General features: G+C 45.9%; 1 protein-coding gene across 4 annotated transcripts in view; it reads right to left on the reverse strand.

The window, feature by feature from the left end:
* FHOD3 (formin homology 2 domain containing 3) overlaps positions 1 to 22,423 on the reverse strand; it is a 645,457-nt gene that overhangs the window by 580,193 nt on the left and 42,841 nt on the right. For all 4 annotated transcript variants that reach the window (XM_059728584.1, XM_019479159.2, XM_014611417.3 and 1 more), the window contains exon 2: positions 9,874 to 9,980. In XM_059728584.1, the coding sequence (XP_059584567.1) occupies positions 9,874 to 9,980 (107 nt within the window). The remainder of the gene's footprint in view (positions 1 to 9,873; positions 9,981 to 22,423) is intronic.

Consider the following 22,423-nt stretch of genomic DNA (forward strand, 5'->3'; position numbering starts at 1 on the left):
ATGGAAGCAGGAGCCAGCTTGGCCCTATGGTTTATGGCTCCTGCCTGTGGTACCAGGAGCCCTGGGTGGCAGCAAGGGCTGGTTTGATCCAGCTCAAAGGTGCATGTCAGCTGGCTGGGCCAGGTCCATGCACCACATGGAGGTCTCAGGCTGCACCGCACTGACAAGGGACTCTGCCAGCAAGAGGCCACGAGTGCCCTGACAGCATGCTGCTGGCTGCTACAGGGGGGTGCTGTGCGTCATGGCAGGGTGGGGGGGAACCCAACCCTCTGACACAGTCCCCTGACACCAACAGTCCACCCACACGAAGAAACCCTCCCACAATCTACCCACAAACCCCCCACTCCACCTACATGCCCCACACCACCAAGGCCCCCCACAAACCCCACACCCCTACACAAGCCCCATACCCCCTACAAACCTCACCCACATAAATCCCACACCCACCCCTATACCCACCCACAAAATCCCCAAATTGCCCTCCCCCACAAACCCCAGGCACAGCCCCCCCCCCCCCCCAACAAATCTCACATCCAGTGTACCAAGCCTCCAGTCAGAATAAGACCTGCTGGCAAAAGCCACAGCTGCAGGGACAACTGCCACACTGCAGCCCTGCCCCATGCCTACAGCAGAACTGAGACATGTGGCCTTAGCCTGGGGGGGACTCCTGGTTCTAGGAACCACTTGAGGAGTGTGATGGCTGGGGGAAGAGGTGAATGTGAGGGAGAGCAGATGGGGGTCAGGGACAGGGAACACTCTGGATGGAAGAGGCCACCAGAGCTGGGCTGAGAGCCCCCCCTGCCCCTCCTCTAGAGCAGCCTGTGCAGGGGGAGGCTGGTTTGGAAAGGAAGGGGCTTGCCCAGCCCAGTCAAGGGCTTCCCAGCAACAACACAGGGATCACTGGGGCCTGGCACAGCAAATGCTGGCACTGCTCAGAGCCACAAAGCAGTGGGTGGGAGGTGGGACAGCTGCAGCTGGACTCATGTCCTGGTGCTGGGACAGAGCTGGTGACAGAAGGGAGTTAGTGGGGGCAGGCAGGGACTGCAGATCAGAAGTGAGGGGCACTGGCCCAATGCTACTCGGTGCCCTACATTCGGGTGAATGAAGGGGGCAGAGGCAGCTCTGATTTGGTATCTAGGGATGCTAGCCCCTTGTCCCAGCTGGATTGCTGAAGCAACCCTAACCTTGAGTGGCCCCTGCACCCTCTACCCACTGCAGCAGTCTGGCAGTGAGGACTGCTGCCTGGCTGTGACCTGCTGCCACCTGCAACAGCATCTGCCCCCTTGGACCTGCGGCACGTGCTCACCTGTCTGGACACGGCCCTGGTCTTTAGGATACAATATATTAAACCAGTGTCCACTTTTGGATCCTTTGCTTCAGTGGATGGACCCAGTGCCTAGTTCTACACGACAACTATTTCACGAAGAAACGCATTGAAAAATGCCTAACTCCAGTTTAATTTACACGTATGCAAAAAAGTCTGACCAGCAGCTTCAGCAGCAGCAAAATTTGCAGAATCTGAAAGACAATACTGCACGGGTTCATAAATGGTTCACGGGTTTCTTCACAGCCCAAGGCAATCATTCTTTTAAATTAAAGTTTAGATTGTGCAGCAATTGATGGCATTTACCCAGGAAAGACTTTTACTATGTTCAGTGCATTCAAATGGTTTATTTTCAAACCCTAAGTATGCATTTTCACAATTTGTTTAAAAAAAAAAAATACTGTTGACTATGGATTAAAATCTTCACAGTTCAATAGCTAATTGAATATAACTTCATTACCTTTTTTTCCCCTCAGGGAAAAGTAATAAGCCTTTCCATTTTCTATACCCTGACCTAATTTGTTTTGAAAGCCCAAATCAGTGCCGTACGCTGAACTGAAGTAAAGCAAAATAAGAAATCCATAAAACGGAACTGCAAAACTAGACTCTACTTTCTCGCCTTTTTAATCCCCTCTAGTCATCACTCTCATCAGCTCAAAGATTTTTTTTGTTTGTTTGTTTTTCATGGAAGTTTGACTGTGGTGAAAAAGGCTGGTTTGTGGTTTTGCACAGAGCTTGGGAGATAAGTAGCCTGGCTCATAATCTGTAAGGAGGTCATAGCTCAGGTGCTCACATCAAGAATGTCCTGTACATCCAGTTCCTAAACAAAACAAAACAAAAACAAAACAAAACAACAAAATCAGGGCAGTAGGGCTGCGCAAAATTTTGCCAAGTGTTTCATTTCAAAGCTGTTTCGACACATTTAGAGCTAAAAGCAGCAAAATCAAAATGGAAAAAAAAGCTTTGAAACAAAACGAGGGCACTCAAAACATTTTGAGTTTGGAAGCAGCCTGGTGGTGGGAGGCAGGGGAGAGCCAGGGTTGCGCTCAAAGTGGCTCTGCAGCCCCATGGACCTCAGCCCGGCACCAGGAGGTGGAGCACAGCCCTGGCTCTCCCCGCCTCCCACCACCAGGCTGAGCTCCATGGGGCTGCAGAGCCGCTTGGAGCGCAGGCTGGCAGTGAGAGGCGGGGAGAGCCAGGGCTGTGCTCTGAGCAGCTCCACCAGCTGCATGGAGCTCAGCCCAGTGACAGGAAGCATAGAGATCCTGGGCTGTGCTCTGCCTCCCACTGCCTGGCTGAGCTCTGTGGGGCTGTGGAGCCGCTCAGAGTGCAGCCCTGGCTCTCCCCTGTCTCCCACCACTGGGCCACATGACAGGAGGCTGCTGCTGCTGCCTGGGGCCAGCGGCAGCATCAGTCTTCACCAGTGCTGGGTGAGGGCTGCACCCAGTGCCAGTCCCAGGCGGTGGCAGCAGCTTCCTGTCATCCAGTGCAGATCCAGGGGCCTGCACCCACGAGACGAGTCCAGCACAGCCCCGCAGCCCTCCAGGGGGTGCGGGCCCCCAGATCTGGGAGCCAGATGACAGGAGGCTGCTGCTGCTGGCAAGTGTCTTAAGTTTCGCTTCTTCAAGTTTATGGTGCTGTTTCCAAGAAACCTCTGCATCTATCTCCTTGAAACTTGGCAGGCTTCATGCCCTCAGAAGGCCCTACCATCCCTGCAATTGTCATCCAAATCAGGTAAGAAATGACAATGTTTTAGACATTTTCATGATTCCCCATTATACCCTACGGGTGAAACGTCAAAATGCATCAAAACAGCAAAACAGCTTCGACGAAACAGTACAGAGCAGTGCTTTGAAATGAAACAAAATGATGAAACAAAACACTGTCCCTTCAAAATGGTGAAATGGATGTTGAAACGAAATGATGGTGTTTCACATAGCCCTAGTAGATGGGTCCTGAGGTAGCTTTAAATTAGTCAACTAAGGGCTTTGAAGAGTAGGACCAGGATTTTTAAATGAACCTGACCAGTACCACAGGGAATCAGTGGAAGGTAAAATGTGGTTTCTTCAGCTAGAGCTGCCAGACATGCAATGAATATATTTGTACAGTAAATTTGACCTTTCTACAATGTGTGAAAGAGGTGCAAAAGTGGACATAGTAGACAAAATCCAAAGAGTTTCCTCACACTTGAAAGGAAATGTTCATATTTGATCAATATTTCACCTTCAGGGAAACCTGAAGTTCCTCATTCACATGGACTCACTCAAAGGCTGATTACACATATGACTGTGCTTCAAAAGGATGGGACTTGGATTCCAAAGTGGAATTCAACCAACATATTAAAAGCCTCAGAGGCAACAGGAAGTGAACTGGCCAAACTATCAGCTCTTTACAGCAAAGCAATCACGTATTATCGGCCCCAGGGGCCTGGTAGAATCCACACCAAGACTGTGGAGCTCCTTGAAAGCCAGATCCAGCCTAGGGCACAAGGAAACAGCAGCGCTGAAACCATGGCTTCAACCTGGAGTACACGACGGTGGCAGCAGCAACAGCAAAGCATGCAGTAGTGGCAGCAGTGACAACAGCACCAGCTCCAACCTGGAGCATACAGTGGCACTGGCAGCAGAGCATGGAGCTGCTGATGCCACATGCCCTGTGCTGGGGAGACAGGGACACAGAAATGGCAACAGGTGAAGTGGCCAGAGGCTACATCAAGCTTCATTCACCTCCTGCTGCTGATTGCCATGAACACTGGGACCCAAGGATCCTGGATTCTGCAGCAGGCCATTCCCACAGTCACGCCCCCCAACTTCCCATGGCCTGTTGGTATGTTTGACATCCCCAAGTTACAGGAAGATAGTGAGCTCTGGGAAGAAACAAGTGGGAATGAAACTGTGCCTACTGGGACCACATGGAAGGCAGAGGGAAAAAAAACTCCAAGAGGCACAAAAGATGGCAACTTGGTCTCTGTTGCTCTACCTTTCCCATCCTCTGTCTCAGTAGGAGTTGCAGCCAGTGGAAACCCTGAGCTATCACTGCTACTACTAATGCTAGATTGGTTACTAGTAAAACTGCAGTCACCTTCAATCTTATTCAAGATGCAGCTGTCAACCTTGCATGTATCACTGAGGACTCGCTGAATAAGTCCTCCAGGATGGTGTTTGCCCAGGTGGTTACAGATGGATACTTGGTGTTGCATCAGCCTAGGACTGGAGCTCATGAGGGCAGAGTGGCTATGGCCTTTGAGGAAAAGTTACAGAAGTTATCTACTGCCAAACCTGCCCAACTTGGGGTGCACTACATTGTGCTCAAGACCAAGGAGAGACTAGGGATTCTGTTGGTGTATTAACCAGCCTGCTGCACAGCACTTAGGTTGCCCAACAGCTCCAGGCATATCTGGATACCACTGGGTTCCTGGACCCTTGTCAGTCTCACTTCCATCCTGGACAGAGCCTGCAATCATGACCGCAATCAATGATCTTTGCCTCAGGGCTGACATGAGAAACTGTGCCCTACTGAGTTTACTACATCTTTCAGTAGCCTTTGATACAGTTTACCGTGAGATGCTGTGAAAAAGTGTTTACATAACCTGGTGGGTATTTAGAGGACTATTTTAATAATTAATGTGACCTGGTGGGTAATTAAAGGACTACTGGTTCTGCTCTTTTCTAGCAAGGAAGTTCCAGAGGGTGGTAATTGGCAAGTGCTCATCTTTCCCTTGTGACTTTTTCTGTGGGGTCCTCCAGGGCTCTAACCTGTCACCCCACTTGCTCAAAGTGTATACGAGGCTGCTGGGTGAGACTGTGTGGAAATATGGAGTGAGCTGCCATCACTATGATAATACCCAGCTCTACCTCTCTTCCTCATCTGATCTGTCACTACAATCTCAGTCCTTTCCAAGTACCTGGCTACAGTTGGGGACTGAATGAAGGTGAACTACCTGAAACTCATGAGTGTCTGGTGCCTCCTGAATCTGGGGGGGCACCTGCAGAAACCGCCAATGGCAGCGGCCCTGTCAGGGGGGGCACCAGCCCTACCAACAGCATCAGTGTCACCTGTCAGGGGGGCACCGGCCACTGTCAGGGGGAGCACGTGCACCCCCTACCAGTTGCCTAAGCTGAAACTGAACCCAGACAAAAGAGAAGTGATGGTGGTTGGCAGACTGTGTTACCTGAAAAAGGGGGATTGGAACACTTATTGTTTATGGGATTTTGTCTCCCTTATTACTCAGATTCACAGCCTTAGGGTGCTTCTGGATCCTTTGCCACACCTGGATCATCAGGTGGCAGAAGCAGCTAAGAGTGCCTTTCCCCAAATCCCTCTGGTGATATACAAGGCTGAGACCCTTTCTATCAGATTTAGACCTGGCCACCATCATCTATGCCTTTGTCATTTCAAGGCTAAACTACTACAGCATGGTCTATGTGGGGCTGCTTTTGAAGACTGTGTGGAAGCTGTAGATCATGCCTGACTAATCTAGTCTCTTTTTATGACCAGGTTACAAAACGGCTGGACGCAGGAGTAGGGGTTGCTGTCGTATACTTAGACTTCAGGAAGGCCTTCGATACGGTATCCCACCCGATACTGGTGAACAAGTTAAGAGGCTGTGACTTGGATGACTACACAGTCCGGTGGGTGGCGAATTGGCTAGAGGGTCGCACCCAGAGAGTCGTGGTAGATGGGTCGGTTTCGACCTGGAAGGGTGTGGGCAGTGGGGTCCCGCAGGGCTCGGTCCTTGGACCGATACTCTTTAATGTCTTCATCAGTGACTTGGACGAGGGAGTGAAATGTACTCTGTCCAAGTCTGCAGATGACACAAAGCTATGGGGAGATGTGGACACGCCAGAGGGCAGGGAACAGCTGCAAGCAGACCTGGACAGTTTGGACAAGTGGGCAGAAAACAACAGAATTCAATTCAACAAGGAGAAATGCAAAGTGCTGCACCTAGGGAGGAAAAATGTCCAGCACACCTACAGCCTAGGAAATGACCTGCTGGGTGGCACGGAAGTGGAAAGGGATCTTGGAGTCCTAGCGGACTCCAAGATGAACATGAGTCGGCAGTGTGACGAAGCCATCAAAAAAGCCAATGGCACTTTATCGTGCATCAGCAGATGCATGACGAATAGGTCCAAGGAGGTGATACTTCCCCTCTATCGGGCGCTGGTCAGACCGCAGTTGGAGTACTGCATGCAATTCTGGGCGCCACATTTCAAGAAGGATGCGGATAACCTGGAGAGGGTCCAGAGAAGGGCCACTCATATGGTTAAGGGCCTGCAGACCAAGCCCTATGAGGAGAGACTAGAGAAACTGAACCTTTTCAGCCTCCGCAAGAGAAGGTTGAGAGGCGACCTTGTGGCTGCCTATAAGTTCATCACAGGGGCACAGAAGGGAATTGGTGAGTATTTATTCACCAAGGCGCCCCCGGGGGTTACAAGAAATAATGGCCACAAGCTAGCAGAGAGCAGATCTAGATTGGACATTAGGAAGAACTTCTTCACAGTTCGAGTGGCCAAGGTCTGGAACGGGCTCCCAAGGGAGGTGGTACTCTCCCCTACCCTGGGGGCCTTCAAGAGGAGGTTAGATGAGTATCTAGCTGGGGTCATCTAGACCCAGCACTCTTTCCTGCTTATGCAGGGGGTCGGACTCGATGATCTATTGAGGTCCCTTCTGATCCTAACATCTATGAATCTATGAATCTTTTGGAAGCACTGCAAAACCTTCCTATTTGGACAGGCATTTGAAGAAAAAAAATTATGCTAGGATACTCTTTAATGGATTTGTGCTTGGGAAAGCACCTACCCACTACCACTTATCACCCTTCAGAGATTCACAGATGATGTCTCCTAATTCCTGTGATGGTGGCATGTAGGTACCCACAGGTAGTAACAGAATTGTTCCTACACGTTAGTTGGATAACTCAGAATTGGTTGCAAGCTGAACTTTGTTTACTAGGTGAAACAGAATTCTGCCTTTGGAGCAAAGTCAGACTCCTGTGATATAGCTGTCTCTCACATCACAGTCTCCCTGATGAAGTCACTCACAGGAGCTGACATGAGCTGAAAATCACTTGCATAGTCCCAGTCAGTCAAATTCTACTCCTGTTTACACCACTGTAGATCTGGAGTATGATCTTTGAAGTTCCTGAAACAAGCCTCAGGTGGTATAAATTAGCATAGCTTCACTGAAACCAGTTGTACATTTGGCCCATTGTATCATAGCCTAAAAAATTAATCACTTTCAGTCTCACTGGAATGCAGGATATTCCCATAATGTTTTCTTTAAAATGCTAATAAATAATACTTTGTATTCAGATGGCGCCTTCTGTCCAAGGACATGAATATGCTTTACACAGTCAAATTCATTTAGACTCTATACTCCTTTGAGGGAGATGTGTATTATCTCTTTTTCTAAGCAAGGAAAGTAGTAATAAAAGGTCAATGCCTACCAGAAGTTGGGGAGTACAGCACACAGAGAATAGAACGTTAAGTGGATGCCTTGTAGTGCCTAGCAATTGATAGACAATTTAGCTATGTAACACAAGCTACTGCAATATGACTACATTTCTAGTTTATAGCAGACATACGTCTTCAGTGGACTTTTTTCAGAATGTTTCCCGCAATACAGACACTTCTGTGAGAAATAAAATCATAATGCAGTAGGAATTTATTGCATTGTTTTAATTGGCCCAAAAGGAGCGAAGCAAAATGAAATAGAGTTTATTTTTCAATCCCAAATTTGGAATAAAAGGCAATTATGAGGCCTTATAACTGCCAACCTACTAAAATTGATGCCAGATAGCAGCAGCAATGGAGTTAAAAGTATGCAAAAGAGAAGTTAACATTAAGGATAGGAAGTTGGGAAAATTTGACCTCACAACTCACACACACTTATGACAATTACTGCGAGACCCTGAAAATGTCATGCTCTTCCTTAAACAGGAGGGTGGGGGGTTGGGGGTTTTTTATTAAATTCCAACATGCAGTAGAACTACAACCCTTTCGTTTAGGCAGTTATTGCAGGATAAAGTACAATGAGGCTAAGAAAGAAATTTGCCTGATTTTGAACAGCAAATTAATTTTCTAGTATCTTTCAGTCACACAAGAAATTCAATATGATTTTTAGTGCTCACTATATTTCAGTGCGACATATTTATCATGCAGATTTGTCTTACATTATTTGAACGGTGCCAAAGGAACTGCTTAATAAGACCAAATTAGTTTCAAATTAAATTGTTATTGGTCATTTACACAGAGACTGACAAGACTGACATTTCTCTACAAACTGTTGAGTGGGCATACCATCCAAAAGTACATTAATTAGTTTAATTAATCAAGAAACAAAAAGATAGGGGTGATGTTGGCAACTTCATCAACTAAGTGAATTTTGATTTTTTCACAGAAACAGAAATTCAGAGTAGAAAAGAGCAGAACATTTAGTATAGTAGGACACTGTATCAAAGTAAAATAAGACCACTTTCTCAAAATGATAAAGGGAACCTGTTTGTTTAAAGGTATGGTTATATGACCCAATTTGATTCATTTCTAATAATTCTTTATCTTTCAAAAATGGCCTGGCGCTTTTAATACATGTCCATTTTTATATGCACTTTCATGTCTGTCTACACATTCTTCCTGTTACTCCCACACCCTCACAACTTCACAGCTTATGAGATCATCAAATATCCCCACGTTATACCGATTAGAACACTTCCATGTTTATTAAAAACCTCCAGTCTTCAACTGACTTTTGTTGCTTTTTGTATGGTCAAGAAAGGTTATACCAGTTTGTAATCAATTCATTTATCTGAGTAACAAATAGTAGCCAAAAAAAGGTAATGTCTATCATCAACAGTACCACATCAAGATAAAAAACTGCCCTTGATGGCAAACATCCAATCCAATAAGTTAACAGGGATGCACAAATGCAGTACAGAAAAAAAATATTTGGCATGGATTGTTCATTATAATACTGGGGAGAAAAAAGCCCTAATGAAAGCTGTTAAGCAATTACCCAAAGGCCCAGTGGCAATCAATTTGATGCCAAACTTTATGTATTTATTGATGCATTATTATGGCTGATTATAGCTAAGATTCTGTGTTCTCAAACTGTAAAGAACTGGTAATAGGTATATAGCAGTTATGATGGTAGACAATGTTGTAACCAAGGTTGTCTCCCAAAGGGAGTATAGATAACGCTGAATTACACATACCACGACCCCACCATAGAGTTCTAAGAAAGTACAGAAATGTCTTTTTTTTTTTTTTTTTAATATTCCTCCTGAAACATTTGAAACACCTAAATGGCACTTTCTAAAGAAGACACAAATGTCACCAACGATAGAGAACAAACAAACTTATTATCCCTGGAAAGGGATCTGGAGGCAGGTGCTTTTGAGTTCTGTATAAGTAAACAAAGGGAAAAGAGAGCTTTTAGTCTTTTCCGCATTTCAGATCTTGTCTCAAAGCACTAGACTATGTATCCACATCTCTATCATCTTAATATTATGTGATAAGTGTGCTTGCCTATTGAAATCTGATAATTTTACTTACCCAGCATCTTCTTGGAAGCCTTCCAATTCATCCCTTTGTTCCGTTAAAGTGGATTCTAAATCCAGATAGGTACCATTATGGGACAATTGAAGAGTGCAGTCATCAAGCTGTAAAACAAAATTCAAAACATGACATTCTTTGTGATTATAATCTCTAAAATGCTGCCTTTCCTTCACATTTTTTCCCATGTTTTTAAACCAGAAGAGGAAGAAACATGGCCTAAGTTAATCACTTATTTTAACTTCTCCACCAAACACCGGGCTTCACAGTACACCCACTGTCATTTCAACAAAGCAGGATAAAGAGTCAGTCTGACTTGAAGGCCAATATCAACACACAATTTTCTGCAGAAGTCGCTTGAGAGATGACATTTTCCACCTTACCACAGAACACCTACGGGTCAAAATCTTGGCCAAAAGAGGAGCAGCACAGCCCTTTACATGTGTAGCTCTTCCGAGTTGCACTGCTAATCCTTAGACAGTCAGTGGCCAGGGAAAACCCACAGCCTGACCACTTTGTCCTTGGAATGACTGGTGATTAACTTGAATGAGCTGTGATTAACTTAGCTATATGCAGCATTATCCCAAGAAAAACTGTTAGCACATTTTATCTTGTATACTTTACAAGTATACTAGATAGCAGGACAATGGACTGGCACTTCAGTAGGATTCAGGAGAAGAGGTTTTCTTCCAGGAGAAATATTGAGGCTATTTACACTTTCACTGTCACAGACTCTCATACTTGCAACTAAAGCCCTCAGAGACTCATGTTTTCAACTTATGTTAGGGTAACCATTTGAATCAAGAAACAAAAGTGATGTTGCAACTTGATCAACTTATATTAAGTAACTTTTGATTTTTTCAAAGTAATTGAAATTGTAAACTGTTCAATTGAACTAACATATAAATGGATTGGAAGAAAAGTTAATTCCTGTTCATTTTCCTTTGATGGGGAAAAAAAACATGCGTTTCATGAACCAAAGTCCTCTCTCTCCTGGGTAGAAGACATTTAAATGAAAAGATGCACATTAGCACTTTTTTATTCCCAATTCTTAGGGATAAAAAAAACTACATTTTAAGTACAACAAGCTGTACGTGCCATAAAATTAAAGCTTGAATCTTTACGACTAAAAAGGAATATCAATCTATATACATTTGAAATTATGTTCTTCAAAGAAAAAAAAAGAGAAATGAGGCTAAGCACTACTCTGGGAAACTTTTTCCCACTAGTCCAACATATCAAATTAAATGCTAATTTATTCAAAGCAATGCCAAAAGGCAAACTTCTAATTAGATAAATGTTCTGTTGTCACTATGGAGATTGGGAGATTTGCCCACAATTTCCAATTATACTGCATAATTAGGGAAAAGGAACTACGCTTTACTAACATCTGATGACTTTAGTCTATAAAAGGCTATGATGAAAACAGGAAATGCCTGATGTGCAATATAAAGAAAAATGGTACATTCTACCTATTCTTATTTCATCTCCATAGTTTCAGTTGAATGTAGTATTATTTTTTCGTGTCCTAAAGCATTGTACAAGGTATCTGAGAATTGAAACTGTGGTAATAGGGTTCATCTTTAGATCAGTATGTTAACTCTAATGCATTTTACCAAAAAAAGCTGAATCTTTTTAAAGACAGGGGGGAGTGGGGAGATGAGGGGAAATAATTCCTCTGTAATAGGCCAGCTGCTCATATAATATAGTGATAGACTACCTTATGAAAAAAATTAGATAGATCTTCCTCATGAAGGTGACCCCTCCTTCTTTTGCAAACAACCTTGTTCACAGGCCAAACTATGGGGACAGAAATTACCCCACACGTCATTTTTAACCCCACAAATTGGGAGGTGTTTACTTCAGATTTTGTTTTCTCCTCTCTGCTCAGTAAACAGCTTTAGTAGGCTGAGGTCACGATGCATAGCAGAGCCCCCTGGTGACCTTTGGACCCCCGTCTAACCAGTTCCTGGGCTCTCATCTTTCCTTTACCTGCCATGCTTTTGATGTTTCCAAAAAAAGTTAATTGCCAAGAGGCTGCCCAGGATCCCAGAGAACCACTTATTCCACCTCTATACTCCTCTCTCTTGGCTAGCCCCAGTCTTAAGTGCCTTATGGGCAGTGTCCAGGGACTCTCAAGACTCCTGTACCTTAATGTCTCATTCACAGCCTCCAACCTCCCCTATAGCTATGCCCATGTCTCACAGGTGTTACCATTTAATTGTTTCAGTGGGCACCTAACCCCAGTCCAATATCAGGCTTCCTCAGTCCTCTATACTATTGTTGGGGCCTTAGCCCCCTGGCCTCTGCCCCTCTTCTCTAGCAGGGCTTTCTAGCCCCAGTCCACCATGATAAACCTAAAAGAATAATACTATATTCAGCTGAAGCTCCAGCCCTTTTCTCACTTCCTCTGGCTCTCTGGCCCATCTCTGGGCTCTCCAATCCTGTCTCTGCCCTGCTCTGGGCCTGCACTCTGCCCCTTCCAGGGCTCTACTGGGACCTCCTCCTCCCTGATAGTCCAAAACCCAAACCACCAGTCACAAAACCAACTAATCAGACTCATGTCTTAACCTAAACATACACCTGCCCCGGGCTCTTGAATGCTAAAACAAAAATAGGTACTCTGTCGCTTTAACTTAAGCAGTCTGGCTCAGGCAATCATACATCTGAAAGAAACCATGCTTTCACTGTAACCCAGCTATGTTCCCCCAATGGAGTAAATGAACCTTCTTCTGGGCAGCCCCACTCTGGGGTCCCCTCAGGCTAGGGACAGACATTACACATAAACCAGTTTAAAGTGATCAGAAACTGGTTTAAACCTGTAACAGAACAGACATTCAGTGCACATAAACCAGTCTGAAAATGACTGAAACAGGTTTGAGATAAAGCTGGTTGAATGTAGTATCAGACTTAACTGATTTGGGTCAAACCAATTTCTGGAACTTCTGTCCCAAAACCTTTCCTGGTTTAACTTAATCCAGAGTCCACCAGCATCCCAGATGCTTTGCAACTTTAGGTGGGGCTCTCTGCTCCAGAAACAGGCTGGCCCCACCCCACTTCTTAGCTGGAGTTCTAGCAGAGACAGCAGGATCTGCCTGGCTCCCCCTGTGCCACACCCCCCTCGCTGCTCATTTCCCCACCCCCAGCATGTGGTATGCTAGCGAATGCTGAGAGGTGTCTGTGTAAGGCAGACAGAACAGTGTCTGCTTAGGGCTTTTTGGAGCCAATCAACAGGTATCTGGTAAAGTCCCTCCATTCCTTCCTTAGGAAAAGTAATGTAAGAAGAGCTTGTACTAATGAGAGGCTTTTGTTTTCTGATGGGATGATACATGTTGGGAACAAAGTTGATAAGTGCTCTGTTATCAACAAGGGGGGGGACACCCCTCCTTAATCAAAGTGTCCTGCCAGGGCCTGGACACACCCTCTCCCTCAGCTCAGCACTATGGAAAGGAGCAAGGGCTGCTCTAGCACCCCCAGCTACTAGTCTGAGCCACTGCAGGCATGTGCCTGCATTTCCTCAGTCCAGAGGGGATGTCTGTGAGGTGCAGCACAAACTGGTGCTGGCACCAGTACAAACTGGTTCAGCCTAGCCAGGTTAGACTACCCTACAAAGATTGAATCAATTCAGGCTCTGTCCATCCCTAGCCTCACTGCACTGCTTCCATGAGTCCAGCTCCACTGCTGAGATTCCCCAGTGAGCTGCTGATCTTCTTGCCAATCTCTAATTCCTCTCTGCTCTCCTGCCTCAGCACATGCTCTTATCTAGCTCCAGCTGTTATTATGGGTGATTTCCCAGCCTCAGTTGTTTGCCTTTTGAGTCGATGGATTGCCCCTCTCTCCCAAGGCTGCCTAATCTACAGCCTGTAATCTTTGTCCTAACTGTCAGTTAACTCACACAGGGGTTGTTCTAAAAGCCTGCTTCCTCTGGAATCCCTGGCTCCGTGTTACAACAGCCTTATGCCACACTCTTTGAATATGGCTCTGACAAATACTATTGCTGCTCTCTGACTGTGTACACCTTCACAATTTGCTTCCACACCATTTTATCAAAGGCATAGTATTTGCTACTGATAATTCACATCAAGAGTCCATAAAACTTGCTCAATAGAATCCCATAAAGAGAGTCTTTCAGGAGACTGCTCTTTAGAGATCTTCTAACTAGATCTTCTTCATATGGCCACTATCCATTCCAGGCATCTATGCCCTAGTCAAGTCTCCGAGGTCTCCTCTAGCATTAAGGTAAGGTGTGATGGGATTTGATGCATGATCTGCACAATCGCGCCTCCTGCCATCCACACGTAATGAATCAGATCCCATCACACTTTATTGCTGATGCAGAGGGAGCCTGGAATCACAAGGGGTCCCCAAAGCCCACACTTGACACGAGCTCCCAGCCACAGGGGTACTCCAGGCACCCCTGTGGCTGGGAGACCGTAACTTACATGGGCTTCCAGCTGATGTGGGCTCCCAGCCATGGTGCCCCTGGCCATACATTCAATAAATGGAATAATAGGAACAAGCCAAAGTTGTTATACATATTTTGTGAAATAACTTTATGGCTTATTCCTCCTTTTATCATGCCATTAATTGGTTGTGTGCTCGAGTGACCACTTAAACCGTGGTTAATCATGTCTTAAGTGCATGTAGATAGGTCCTGAGAAGAGGTTTGGGCAAACATTGGTCCTTCTCTTCACAGACTTTTTGTGACTTAATCTTAAAAGGTAAGATGACAGTGTGTTACCAAGTAAAAGTAGATGCATTAATGGATGCATGGCTTTTCAGGGACCTGAACAGGGTGAAATAGAATTGCATTTAGGCATTTAAGTTCACTTAGTCATGCAACAGATGGAACAGAACCTGTCTCATATTCTCTCTTACTGACCCAAAAATGAGCTTAACCCTTAGGTTAATATCCACTATAATAGTCATAGGCATCTGAAACAAATCTCAGTAGTTTTTTGGCACAAAAACCTTTCTGCAGACAAAGAGTAGGCATGCCTGCTCTATAACTAAGCCTTAATTTTCTGCCACCAAATTGTTATAAGCAATTGTCGTAGGGCACCTCAGTGCCTGCTCCTAGAGAGGAGAAACTGCCAGGGAGAGAGCCCTGGCAGAGCCTAATGAGCACAGCTGCGGGTTGCCAGGGTAACAAGCGCAGCTGCGGGTTGCCGGAGCAACTAAGGGGAGCCAGCTGCCTGTAGGGGGCAGGGCCTGGCCCTTATAAAGCCGAGGGCTGAGGCCAGGCTGGCAGTTCTCTGCCAGCAACCGGAGAGGCAGGAGCTCCCTCGGCCGAGAGATGAGTAGAAGCCCGATGGCCAGTACAGCTCATGAGAGCTCCAAAGGTTGGAGTAATAGTGCTGAGTTATAGCCAGGCGGCTTACTTTATAGTGGCTAGGTGCCATAGGTTTTAGTTATAGCCAGGAGGCTCTAGTTTATGTTTGTGCTCAGACTTTGTTATTACACCGGAGGCTTGGGTGAGGCTGTAGGGGTTGGAGGAGGCCTCATAGGGACCCCAGAGGGGTGGGGCCCCAGCGCCAGTGAGGGCGCAGTCTAGCACTAAGAGGGCGCAGTATTCTCACAGCGCCAGTGAAGGCGCAGCTTACGCGCCAGTGCAGGCGCAACTGGCAGTGAGAAGCGCAACCAGTGGGTTGCGGACAGGGGACACTGACCCCGGGTTGTGTGTGGGGTACGTAGACCCCAGCCCCGGAGAGGGGCAGCATTGAGAAGCCCAAGGTGGGCACAGCAAGCCCCAAAGAGGGGGAGCGCCATATTGGACTATTGAGAAGCCCAAGGTGGGCACAGCAAACCCCAAAGAGGGGGAGCGCCATATTGGACTATTGAAAAGCCCAAGGTGGGCGCGGCGAGCCCCAAAGAGGGGGAGTGCCATATTAGGAAGCCCAGGATGGGCGTAGCAGACGCCAGCAAGGGCATCACTTGCAGGGTGCATAGACCCCAGCCCCAAGGAGGGGCGATTACTGAGGAGCCCGAGAGGGGCAATTACTGAGGAGCCCAGGACAGGCGCAGTAAACCCGGGTGAAGGCTAGCACTGCAGAAAAACCCAGGACAGGGGCAGGGTGCTGCGGTGGACCCAAACCAAAGGGGTTGGCAGCACAGCACCCCAGGGGAAGGGCAAGGTTCTGTGGTTGTCCCCGGCAAAAGGGGATAGTAGCGCGGTGAGCCCGTACCAGAGAGGGTAGGGGTGCAGTGGGCCTAAAAGACCTGTGGATCGAGAGGACTAGCTTATTGTAGAGAAGGCCCAAGAGTGGGCTAGATTATAGGAGAAGGGCCCGGGAAGCGGGCGTGCAGACACACCAACGTCTATTACATCTGCGAGGCTTGGAGCGTGGTATTAGGGGTGGTAGGAGCCACGCGTAGCCCATAAGGCTAGGGTGCCTGGGGAGCACCCATTACACCAGGAGACCCCAGGGGGTCCAGGAACACACGGGGACAGAGGTCCCGAGTAGCCGTGCCCAGGGAGGAGTAAGGCAGCCTCCCAACCATATACAAACATCCAAGACGTGGCGGGCGAGAATAAGAGGGTGCCTTGGGCTGGCCTTGACACGGAGCGAGGGACCTCAGGGAGATCATGGCCCTCCTAGAGGACCCCGCCGTGACAGCAATTAATGGTTCTACATTTTCACACTTCTGAATCTGTTGATACCACCAACTGCTAGATATGATTATCCAAGACTCTCTCACATTAAACACCCCATTTTTCTTGGCATGCACTCAAAATTCATAACCAAACTGTGTTTTATCTTCTGTTTCACTTAGCCTGTACCAACTCTTAAGGTACCCTATTTCAATTCACCGTATTCTGAGACTTTCACATTAATATCATGTTTTCTTTAGCCATATGAAAGAGTACTGGAGATGTCATACCTCCCTCTGCTAATCACATACCGATGTCAAATAGGGCACATTTCACTTTTCACTTAAACTCTACTTTAAAAATACAAAAATTGTGCCATCTGAATAATTTTACTATGGATTTCAAGTTCTTTCACTGCAACCCAAAGATAATCTTGCAATATATTACCATGTTTTCTTAAAATCTTTGGAAACTATATATATTTGGAAAATATTCTCATCTTTTATCATACAACTTATGATTGAAAATAATAAATCTATGGTGGATCTGTATTTTTGGAATCCACACTGATATTTCCCCTACTCTTTCATCTATATGAGGGGTAAACCTATATAAAAAGTACAAAATAAAAGATTATATAGGCTAAAGAAGAGGGAGGCATAATAACAGTATGTTCTATTTCATGTCCCTTTTGCAAAAGATAATAAATTTCCTTGTGGGCTTTTCCTATGACACCCATTACTATGATGTTAGCAGAAATATTAATTCATTTATCTTGAGAACACCCCAGTACTATACAGGTAAGTTCTCGGACTTACAACCGCGTCTTAAGTCAAAATGTTGTAACTTGGAACCGATTTTCTCATAGGAAAATGTTACAAATGGGGGATTGATTCCTGAACCAAGGCCCAATACCCAATTTTCACCAAAAATAACCCAGAATTTTGTACTCAATCAATTAAAGATGAGTAAAATAGCTACATTAATGTATTTATATTATAAATAGCAATCATATTGATTTGGAAGGAGTTCTTTGAGGCGACTTTGCTGGACTTTTTGAAGGGCTCTTGGCTGAAGTCTTCTCAAGAGAGTCTTGTCTGCTTTCTTAAAGAAAGTGTCCAAGGAAGTTTGGACAGGTGTTCTCCAAGGAGATGGGCAATGCAGCAAACTTGGTCGCTGGAGTGGCATGGTGTTGGATCAAGCGTTGTAAAGTTGAAACTCACGTCAGAAAGTTGAAAAGGGTGTCATATTATAGGAGACTGGTAGGGGGTGCATGGGGCCACATGTGCCCCCCGACAGAGCCAGTGCCCCTCTGATGGCCAACACTGATGCTGTTGGTAGGGCTGGTGCCCCCCCCCCGACAAGGTCAGTGGCTTCTGTGGGTGCCCCCACAGATTCAGGAGGCACCACTCAGTCATCCACAGTGTCAATTTATAAAGGTTGTTAAGTGTGAAACACTAACTCAAAATGTTGCAAGTCAAGGATTGCCTATATCTGTTTGTGAGGGAAGGAGGGTATTTTACAGAAAGGGAGCTAAAGTGAAAGATGATTAAGGTGAAAATGATCCACTGTCATTGGCTGACCAATTTGAGACACTTAAGACCTCAGTTTTAAGAGATCTTATCATTATAATATTCTGTTCAAAATACAGCTCCTATTGATTTGAATGGTAGCTGTGATGGTTCAGCAATTCAAAATCACACCCCAGGCTCATAAGTATCCCATAATTAGTGACCACCTAAAGGATGATCTCTGAGGCTTGCAAACATCACATACCAACTCTGTGGCAGGCACAGAATTAGAACCCAGTTCCCATCATTCAGATACCTTGAACAGGTCTTTTCCTTTCCTGAAATCCCCTCTTCATTGGCTACAGTTTCCAACACCTGCAACTTGAGGCAGGGGTCCTGTGGACAAGGGTCTCCATCATTGCTCATTCTTGATATCTTCAGAGCAGATTGACCCTGTATACTCAATAGGGTAAACAATATATACCCAACGACTGGATCTTAACGCATATGCACAAGCAGGACAAATTAAAATTGCACAAGCAACACTGATTTTGGCATAACCTAAATTCTGAGTGTTTGACACTGCAGCCTAAATATTATTCTTTAAACATTTTTTGTGGGTAAGCTTCTTGGTTTTTGATAACAGGAAATTTGAACAAACAGAAATTCAATAAAGACATTATATTGATATTCACGTGTGTATGGGTCATCAGCAAGGTCATAATCCTGAGAGCCATCATACAGAGTAACAAACAGCAGTATCAGATTGTTATCCTCTGTGTGGACTAGCACTAGAGATGGATGAGACACTTTGCCCATAGGTTCCATAGGTACTTGCTTTTATCACAGTGTAGCAGGGTGGGGTCCCTAGGAGTGGCCGTGTTACCCCTAGGCTCCTTAACTGTGCCAGTCTTGCCCTACAGGCACCCTCTATCTTGCTGGGCTCTCCGCAGCCCTTGTCTCTGCTTCCCTTAGCGCTGGGGTCTCTGCGCCCCTTGGCACCAGGATCTGTGCCCCAAAAAGCTGCGCCCTCTCTGGCACCAGGCTCTCTGCCCCCAAATGCTGCATCCTCTCTGGCACCGGGGTCCCCACACTGCAGTGGGCCCCCAATGAGTCCTCCTCCTTCCCCAAATAGCCTCACCCAAACCACCGGTGTTATCAGACAGCAAACAAGCAACAGCAATCAAACATAAGCCCCTGGCCTATAACATAACAAAGTGCAAGTCATGTTCTGCCCCTTTAAAAGAGTAAAACTCCTTCTCTAATACTGGGTGCCTGTAGGCAAGGGTACCTTATGGGCTCCTGCTACCCTATTAGCCCTAAGGGTAGCGTATCCAATGGCTGTAGCATCTCTGAGCCCTTCATTCCTGAAGGCTCCTTCCCCTTCAGCTGCTGGCAGGGAACTGAATTGCCTGGTCCAGCCCTAGGGTTTATATGGGCTTTGGGCCCTGCCTCTTCTGGCCAGCTGACCAGGTGCAGGTGCAGCCAATTCCATCATTAGCCAGTTGCCATGGCAACCTGCACCTAGGCTCTTATCTGGCCCTTTGTGTTCCCTCCCCAGGCAACCTCTGCTCTAATAGGAGCAGGCACCTTAGTGACCTGCAACACACAGGAATGGTGGGACTCAAGATTTCTGATTTCCACTACATACTCTGGAGAAGAACATGCTCTACTGTGTACAGATTCTTTTCCTATTGGTGCATACATCACTTCTTCTGCCTGAACCCTCTTACAGGTTCTTCTCCCAATTCTGTCTCTTCTCTATGTTGGCTCCTATTCCTAGTCCTAGCCCTCATTCCTCAGGGCTTTCATTTCAGTCCTTGACCATTCAGTTCGAGGTTCATCCCACCCCAACTCCCAACCTGTATCCCTCCTCCTCTTCTTTCTCTCCCCCAAAACACACTAGTTTCTGGTCTCCAAGAATATCTTTTTTTAAAGTTATCTATTTCCTGCAGGTTAATAAATCAGTTGTGAAAATTGCCAAAGGGAGAGCTCTAGCAACTGAAATTCTTTATTTAGACCTTTATTTATGCCTTGCCATCTACTCTAAGCAGAGACTCCACACCTATTTAATCATTTACTTTCCAACCACAAGTCTCCACTCAATAAGCATACTAATTAAGTACCAAATATTGACAGTATTGGGTCTTGTGACAGAGTTGCCTTTGCTCTACAAATTGGATAGAGAACAATACATCATACTTGACCAGGAAAGTGATCACTGGATCATGACCCCAGAACTGTCATCACATCGTAATGACAAATGATATGCAAATAGTGTCTCCATAGCCAACTGATGCTGTTAATTAATTAAGATTATAATAATTATATTGATCGAAAGTTGGATCTGTTAGAACTGTGGATCTTACCATAAAAAAATTATTCATAATCCAAATATAAGAAAACCAATCATTCCACTAACACTGCATTAGGTCAGGGGTGTCAATCTCAAGCAGCCCCTTGGGCCAGACATGGATTGCAAAGCTCCTCACGAGCTGGATCCAGACCACAAGGAGCCTTGAGCTAGATCCAGATCTGGCATCAGCAGGCTTAGTGGTGAGACAGAAGTTAAAACAACAACCCTTCCTCTATGCCCCCTGGTCGCCAATGAACATCCCCAATGAGGCTTCATACCCACAAACAGTGCAGTGTCCTTTGCCCTTACTCACCCCACCTCCCACTTCTCTGCCCTTTTAGGATCTCCATGGGTCAGGAGAAGGGATACCTTGGGCTGGATTCAGTCTCATCTTTGACACCCGGGCTTTAGGTCCATAGCACACTACCAAAAATGACAGGACTTCATCTAAACTCTCTTCAAACATAATTATTAGGGCTGTATGAAGCTTCCAGTGCTGACTTGATTTGAAGGAGATTCGGCCCAGTTCGGTGGCCGAATCTCCAAATCCAAATCAAATCAGGAGACAATAAAAAGGTCCAAATCGATTCGAAGCCTCTGAATTAATTCGGAAAAAGATTTGGAGAAAAAAAATCAGCAATTAGTGCAGCCCCCACTTGCTGCCACAGGGAGCTGGACCTGGGCTCTGTGCCAGTAAGTAGGGGGCTGGGAGGGGATTGGGGGGGCCCCTACCAGGCTCCACTCCCTGCCTGCTCCCCCAGCCCCCCGAGCACAGCCCAATTGCTCTCCCAGCCCCATAATGGCTGCCCTGCCCCGCCCCAGTGCCCTGGCTCTTAAAAAAGAAAAAAAGAAGCCACCACGCACTCACCAGCTGTTGCAGCGGCCGTCAGGGCTTCTGGGAGCTCGTGGCAGAGGCCTGTCATGCAGCACAAGGCAGTGGGAGACAGTGAGCATTGCTGACCACACCCCCTGCCCCCAGCAGGAGATGCTAAGTGCAGGGCTTCTTTTTTTTTGATGGGCTGGGAGAGTGAGTGGGGATGGAGCCTGTTTGATTTGGATTCAGCTGATTCGCCAGCAGCCAAATGGATTCAGGACAGTGATTCAAATCATAAATGGAATCACCGCCCCACAAAATTGGCCGAATCCAAAGTGAATATTAGCCACTTTGCACAGGCCTAATAATTATCACTTCAGACAAAGACAGAAAGAGTAAGAAAAGCATTTAAAAATCCAACATGAATATCTTTATAAATTACATTATGATTTTTCACATTTTATACAGACAAGATCATGGGAACTAATGGCATTCAATCTAGTCAGTTAAAATAAATGTAGCAGTATGTTTAAAACAGGAGCGGTCAACCTGTGGCACAGGCACACAACAGATCTGGGAAGGGACAGGATGCACAATGGCAGATAGGGCAAGGAGCAGAAAACAAATCAGCAAATCAGATACGGAGCACAGAGCTGGAAGCAGAAAGCAGAGCAGCACATCAAGCAGGGGAAAGGGATTGGAGTGGCACTTGGGGAGGGTGCAGGGCTAATTTATGGCATGACTGCCATAATGATTGGCCCCCACTGTTCTAAAATATAACTCTGAATGCTTTTTAACATCTTTGTTGCTCAACCCATCGTTGCCCTGGAAAGGCAAAGATGGCTTTGGCTCAAATGTAAACTAAAGGAACAATCTGCCATGTTTGAGCCAAGCTGCTCAGGAATCACAATGTCTCTTAATGCCATCTCTTCCCTAGTTCTCCAGCTACCAGCATATAGACCAGACTTGAATTTTGAATGAAAAAAATGGGGCAGATAATAAAACACAAAAACAAATCCTTCTGAGTCTTCTTAACTGATTTCAAAGAAACAAAGGAAGTGGGATAGAATCCCAACATCTGAATTTCCTTTGCAGCCGTTTGCAATCAGAATTAGTTTTTGGTGGTTTCCCAACCTGTGGTGCTAAAATGATTTTTCCTGCAAGGATGTTGAGCTCAACAGGACCCATCAACAGGGTTTGTTTTGCATCAGCACAAAGGCAGCAAGGATTTCTCTATCAGTCTTTAAAAAAAAAAAAAAAAGCAAAACAAGCAAGTT

Source organism: Alligator mississippiensis, chromosome 5, assembly GCF_030867095.1.
Source record: "Alligator mississippiensis isolate rAllMis1 chromosome 5, rAllMis1, whole genome shotgun sequence".
NCBI lineage: Eukaryota > Metazoa > Chordata > Crocodylia > Alligatoridae > Alligator > Alligator mississippiensis.